Consider the following 6,891-nt stretch of genomic DNA (forward strand, 5'->3'; position numbering starts at 1 on the left):
CACTTCTGTAACCCTGGAAATGATGTTAGCTTGCTTGCTTGAGGCGTACGTGAATCTGAGACTATCAAAACCAATCCCAGCAGCTGACAGTCAGGCAACCTGCTCCTGCCTTTACCCTTGTGTGGACACGACTCATTTCGCCGACTCCGTCCCCGCTGTCAGCTTCCAAGGACCCCCCAGAGGCTGGACCCCCGCGGGGTGGTCTTTCTGCTTCTGAAGCCCGTTACTCAGGAGGTCGGAGCCAGGGGCTGATCTCCCAGCAGCCCTTGCAGAGCCCCGGGCCTCAGTTTCCCTTACGGTCACAGAGGGAGGAGGAGCTTTCTGAGTTTATTCTCCCCCGACAACAGTCTCTGGTCCGCCCTGTTTCTCTGGCAGCAGCAGCGGGGCTCACGGGGGTGGTCCGAGCCCGGGTGCTCTGGGCCGTGTGTCAGCTGACCCCCAGCACGGTTACAGCCCGGACGCTGCACCAATCAGAGAGGGCCGTCTGAGGCCGGGGCAGGGGGGGCGGTGCTTTCCCTTCCCGCAATCAGCACCCTCCCCCACTGTGTTCTAGAAAGCTCCAACGGGAACCCACACCAGGCTGTCCCTGATTGGTCCCAGCGCCCACGCTGGCCAATCATGGTGTAACATGGCCTTGCGAGAATGCAGAAGCAGCCAATGAGAGCATGACTTTCGAGGGCCCCTCCGCTCCCCGGAGCAGTGCAGGGCGCATGCGCCCAGATCCAGGCCTGGGGCGGTGGCGTTCTCCTACTTAGGGGCGCCCCGGGATTCCCCCTCCTCGGGGCGGGAAAGCCGCGGCCAGACCCCTCGGGTGAGTTATCTGGGATTCCTGGGCTCCCTCGTCTCCCGGGGAGGACCAGGGGCCGCGGGCCTCGAGGGGGGCTCTCCGGGAGCCCCTCGGGGCCTCCCCTGGGCCCTGTGGTGGCTCTGAGGGCCGGAGGCTCCTTGCAGTGCCCCCCCAGAGGAGTCCCGGGAGAGGGTGTGGCTGGGGGCGGGGCCACAGCCCTGGCTCCGCCCCCATCGCGGGGCCCCCTTCCCCTGCACCCCCCAAGGAGAGGAGGGGTCCCCTGCGGCCTCTCAGGACCGGGTGGTCCCCACATCGTGGAAGAGGCGGGCTGGGGGCGACCCCTCGCCCTGCTCTGGTGCCCTGGGGCTTCTGCAGACCCACAGAAGCCGACACACTGGATCAAGGTCACGGGCGTGTAGGTGGCAGAGCCAGCCCTGGGGCCCTCCGCCCCGGGGGTCTCTCCTCCCTGGCCTCGGCCCAGATCTCCCAAGGAGGGAATCCCGGGCCCAGCTTCTGTGCTAGATGCCCTCCTTTCTGAAAGGCGCCACGTTCCACCCCCCCCCATTCTAGAGCATTCCATGTCTAACCAGCTCGTGCTGACCTTGTGTTCTCCTCCCCTTCCCCCAACTCAGGTCATGCCGGCCCCACCATGGGTGGACAAGGAGCCTGTGGGACTGCTGCATCTGTTCAACGACGACCGAGGCCCTGACACAAGTCAGTGACGGCACAGGCAGGGTGGGGGGCAGCCTTTCTTTTCATGACTCTGGGCCCTGATAGCCTTCCCCCCCCCCCCCCCAGAGAGTACACAATCTCTATCTTTTCCAAAGAAAATACTCGATCTTCCTCAGTGATTTTCCCAGACAAGACATAAATGCGGAATGAAGGGAGGCAAAGAGAAAACTCAGTAAAGAGCAGGAATGGGGCAGATCTCTGACCTGGAAGTGATAACTCTGCCAATTTGTGCCTCTAGATTTCCTGCTGTATCCTGGCGAGAATGTGATCAGTCGAGAAACACAGTTTACTGTGGTGCTGCCTTTCCCATCCATCTCCAGACTACATGCAGTAATTGAGATTCCACCTGAACGTGGCGCACCTGTCCTTCGAGACTGTAATAGCCTCAATGGTACCTACCTCTTCAGACCTCACAGACGTCTCAGGCCTCAGGTGAACTATGAGTTGAAGGATCGAGACTTGGTACTCTTTGCTGACCTGCTTTGCCAGTATCGCCGTCTTAATGCTCCCCTCCTTCCAGTCCCCCAAGAGAAGCTTCTTGTTCCTGTGGAGGGGAGGGATCTGTTACAGGGGACTTTACTGGCTGAAGACTCAAACAAGGAAAGAGGTAAATTTTAGGTATCACGAAGCGGGTCGATTGGGAAAAGAGCCTGGATAATAGGAACAAAGTTCATTTCTCCCTAAGGTCCGTCCTTCCTTCCTTCCTTCCTTCCTTCCTTCCTCCCTCCCTCCCTCCCTTCCTCCCTCCCTCCCTTCCTTGCTCTTTCTTATTCTTTTCTTCTTGTGTTGGGTGGGGATGCTACCCAAACACCTGCTAAGATATCTTCAGATTTACAAGCCTCCAAATCACTCAGAGGCTCCTTTATTGGTAAAACTCATTTAGTCTATTTTTGAGCCTGATTGGTGCAACATGAAGGTAAATAGTCAGTTTTTGCTATGTTTCCATAAGTCCTATGGGTCATCCCCTCCTAGACTGATTTTCTTTGAATATGCAAGTGTCTCTTCGTGGTTCTTTTCTTTTTCCCTGCTTTAATCATTGAGAAAGTCTACATATCTTACCCTCTCAACTTCAATTTTTTCAGGGTGTGTGGAAGAAAGGGACGTGGTCCTTCTTGTCCCCTTTTCCTCACCTCTCTCTTACCTCACCTACAACACTGAATAGAAAGTGACTCAGTCAAAAGTGATCTAGAAAAGTCCTCACTTAAAAAGACTAAAGTCACTGCATCCAGGGCCATCTCCATGCATTCTGAATTCTATCTGATCACTGATGGCACAAGGTTCTGTGGACAAAGGCTGACTGGTCACTTTGTAGAGTTTCACTTTCTGAAATCTACTTCTGCATGGCCTGGCATTGCCTCCCTGATACCATGTTATTTTTTGAAAGTGAAGGAGAAATAAAAGTCATCAGTCAAACGGGTGACATTAGGTCTCAATAGGACCTCAGTTGTAGCCACTTTGTTATGGACTCAACCTTATCCTGGAAAGATAAAGTCACATATTTGAAAGAGGAGAGTCTTTTAGTGAGACAGGCTAAAATACATTTGTACATGTGCCAGTCTAAAAACCGCTACCAATAATGTAGCAAGTGAAGAAATCTATTCCAGTAGCACCACCTAAATTTAATGTGGGGACAGATGAGGTAATACCCTTAGTTAGGAAATACAATGCAGCTCTGAAGGAGGAGGAGCCCCCCACCTTATTCTCTTCACAGTACATCTTCAGAAGGACCAACACCCCATTTATGGACATGGAAGGAGTGATACAAGTGCACATGGCCGTGAATGTTTGACATGGATGAAGAGCAGTCACCTTTCAGCTGAAGCTAACAGTGTACCAGAGTGGGTCCCAGGTGGTGAGCAAATGGAAAGAACCATTATGGAAATGAATAGCCAGGGTAAGAGACATATAACCAATCTAGAAACGAGACTATCAACCTTCCCAAGGGATAGCACAGTAAGCACGGGGGTGGAAACAAGCCCATTAGACATGTCAGACTCTGTACTTTGGGAAGGACCCCAGAATTATTTGGAAGGGCATTGTGATCCAGATGTGGCAGGTGCTGAAGACAGTCAGAATAAAAGGGATGGGGAGTTTTCCCTCTCTTTCCCTCCATGCCCAACCTTCTATAGAAAACAAGAAGGGGGAATTGAGTGGCCGTTCCTGGACTAAGGAGTTTTTTCAACTTCTTTTCAGATTCTTCACATCTAGATTTGCAAAATGCCCAGTGCCTTGTCAGAGTGAATTACAACCGTGAAGGTGAGACCCACACTGGAAACAGGTCCCCGGATCCCTATACACAATAAGAGATCTGTCATTGTATGCCTAGGTGGGATGACTTGGAAGGGAAAATGCCCCAGGGTGAGAGTAGGGCTCTTGTGGCTGAACCTTAGTTCCTGGAGGATGGTAAGGCTCTCTTTCTTTGGACAAGAGTAGTATTTGACAGTGGAGCCAAGGCACTCTTCAGTTTACCCTAGCTTTAACACTTCACTTTGAATCTGATCTGCTCATGTATCTGGGCCTCCCCAAATCTGAAGGCATTTATTTCTCCCTTCCCTGCTCTGCTTTATCTTGTGTTTTAATGAAGAGTCTATAAAGCTTATTATATTTTGTTTCTGTAACATCTCTCAGGGCCATTCGGCTCAGAGCAGTCAGAGCCATCAGGAGCTCAACCCAAACACTTTTGCATTGTAACCCATGTAGCTTACCCTTCCCCACCTTGGACATCCTTGAATCTACAGCCTGGGAGCTCCAGAAAAGCAGCATTCTCGAATAGACGAGACACAGAGAACCCAAATGAAGAGATCCAGGCACAATGTATGGAGAATGACATGGAGAACCAGGTGATAGAAGTAGAAACGCCTAGAACAGCACCAGAGTGGGGGAAAAGGGAAATGGGTACCTTGAAGAGACAGACACTGGCTAATGAGGCAAAGAGATCCAAGAGAAAATGTGTGCATCCACTGGCACACAGAGAGATACCAAAACAAGGACAGATATGGATAACAGGTAGAGGGAAGCAGAACATCCCAGAGAGATACGTAAAAGGCTGTGGTAAAACAAAGACAGGAGAGAAGGGAATGGAGAGACAAATCACTGACAAAGACATATTTGAGTTTTGGGCGCCAGGAAAAAGGACCCAAACACAGGCCATGGAAACAAAGGCCCCCAGAAAAACGCTTCAGCAAGAGGCAGAAGGACAGCTATCAGAAGAGTATGACCAGGAGGAAGAAGCCCTGCAGGGGTTAGCCAGAAACCCCCAAATCCTCAGTGATAGTAGACATCAGAGAGGTGAGTGATAGAAGAAAACTTTATTTCATTGCCTTTAAAGTTTCCAAAAGCACAAACTGATAAACTCTTCTTCCCCAGATCTCCATGACAGAAAACTACTGCCTCTTGTGGAAGTGTCAATGGTAAGAGCTACTCCTCTCTGCTTCCTAACTCTGCTTTCTTGTCCACCACGCATTTCTAGAAAATCTTTGATTTGTCCCCACCCTGAGATCCAGATGCTCTCTATATTCCTTTCCTCCATTTCTCCCTTTCTCCTTGTCATTTCCGGCATTCCCATTCTCCTCCTCTCTTTGGTTATTCCCCATACTCTAATTTCCAGTTAGCGAGCTCCCCCAATTTCACAGTCTCATTGGTTATGGGAAGGGGCAGAAGCAGGCCAAGGGGACGGGGAAGGAGAAAGGTTAGAGCAAGTCAGCAGGGGATCATCTGGGCCCCAAATATTGAGTGTCTCCTCAGGATTCTAGAGGAAAATCAGAATCTTCTTTCCAAAAGGAGACACAGAAGCCTTTGAGTTTCTCATCTGTACCAGGTATGCACTTGGCCCCTGAGTTCATCCTCAAAGATTTGGCCATAATGGTTGATGCCCATTATGGCCAATTTCAGTTTTTGCAAAGTTGGAAATGGGGGCCCACCATAACTACCCCAGAGCCCTCTGATTCTCTGACAGCTGAGTCACCTGCCCCTGGAGCTTCCTGGAACCCATGGATAGGGACAGTGTGTATGACTGGGTCTACTGGGAAGGCCCAGCCTAAGTTCCAAGGCTGGAATCAGGCTCCAACTTCCAAGGAACCAGTTCTATGCCTCAAGAAAAGGGGCAGAGGGCGGCCCAGAAAACAAGCAGCCAGCAGGAAAGAGGAAGATAAGCCAGTGGACTTCAAGGTAAGATGCTGAAGACAAATAGGCATTAACTCAGCAGGAGGTGACCACGCTGAGAACTCATTGGGATCTTTCTTCCTCCCAGGCCACAGCAAAGACCCCTGTAGGGGTTGCAGAACTAGCAGTCAGGGGCAAGCCTCGCCGGGGTGTGGGGCACCCTATACTCAGTGAAGAAGAAAAAGCTCTCCGGTCAGAGAGAAGAATTGGAAGGAAAAGCAGAGGGTTTTCGTAAGTAATAGGAATAGATCCTTTGTAAAGTAGAAGCCTTTAAGAGGAGACCATGGAGAGATTGGAGCTTGCTGGGCTTCAGTAAATGATGACTTCTCTTCCTTCAGGTGCTCTTCACAGGTGGAGGTAGAAGGAGAACACACTGTGATGGCACTGGATGGAAATCTGGTTAGTTCGGTGCCAGAAGCTTCCAACATGGCGACAGATTGAGAGGATTTGGACCTGGAATAAGGAACCTGACGTAGAGTAATGATCATGGTGCCCAGTTTCAGAAATGTGTCAACAGTGGGCCTGTCATTGGAACTACCTGCTTAACCTAGGTCCCTGTATAGTCATTATAGGGGCTTGTCTTCTTAGGCCTCTACAAACATTGTCAGCTCTAAAAGCCTACAGGAAATCACAAAAATGTCCTTTAACATCCCTGCACTTCAGTTTGCTTTAAAATCACAGGATGGTCTTGTGTGAGTTTTTTGTGAATTTTTTTTTTAATTTTAAATGTAAATAGAAGTGGAGAAAAGAGAAAACCTTTTCCATGTACTCTGAATATGATAAAAGATAGTTTAATATGAGAAGAAATTTCCATTACAAGTGAACAACATAATAAAGATCAACCATTGTTTCTAAAACTTAAAATTTTTTTCTGCTTATTTGTTTGTTGTCTTATGATTTAGGTACTTCTAATTTAAATCATTTCCAGATTTTGTCCTCTTTAGGTCTACGATTCTGCCATGTTTTCCCCAGGTTCCTTCTGTGGTTCAGTTTCCCCTGTAGTCACAGAGCAGAAGGTTCTCGTGTCTAAAACCTCATAAGGGCATGTCAGCTGTACTTCTTGAAACCTTCATTGTTTTCCCCAGGTAAATTTTTCCTTCTTGACCTCAGTTTCTCCTGTAGTGTTCAGAGTGGTATATCTTCATAAGCTTTAGTAAGCTTTGGCACCTCTATCCCAAAGAATCTGTGAGAAAACTTACACAATTCTCTTT

The 6,891-nt window shown here is 49.5% G+C and overlaps 1 protein-coding gene across 1 annotated transcript; it reads left to right on the forward strand.

Moving 5' to 3' along the window:
- The first annotated feature begins 667 nt into the window (after positions 1-667).
- Positions 668-6,499, forward strand: LOC141500107 (uncharacterized). Its single transcript, XM_074203009.1, has 9 exons — positions 668-811; positions 1,420-1,501; positions 1,758-2,126; positions 3,231-3,413; positions 3,713-3,775; positions 4,220-4,807; positions 4,886-5,686; positions 5,769-5,911; positions 6,019-6,499. Exons 2-7 carry the CDS (start codon positions 1,423-1,425, stop codon positions 5,128-5,130), a joined length of 1,527 nt encoding a protein of 508 aa, XP_074059110.1. The 5' UTR covers positions 668-811; positions 1,420-1,422; the 3' UTR covers positions 5,131-5,686; positions 5,769-5,911; positions 6,019-6,499.
- Positions 6,500-6,891: the final 392 nt, after the last annotated feature.

Source organism: Macrotis lagotis, chromosome X, assembly GCF_037893015.1.
Source record: "Macrotis lagotis isolate mMagLag1 chromosome X, bilby.v1.9.chrom.fasta, whole genome shotgun sequence".
Lineage (NCBI taxonomy): Eukaryota > Metazoa > Chordata > Mammalia > Peramelemorphia > Peramelidae > Macrotis > Macrotis lagotis.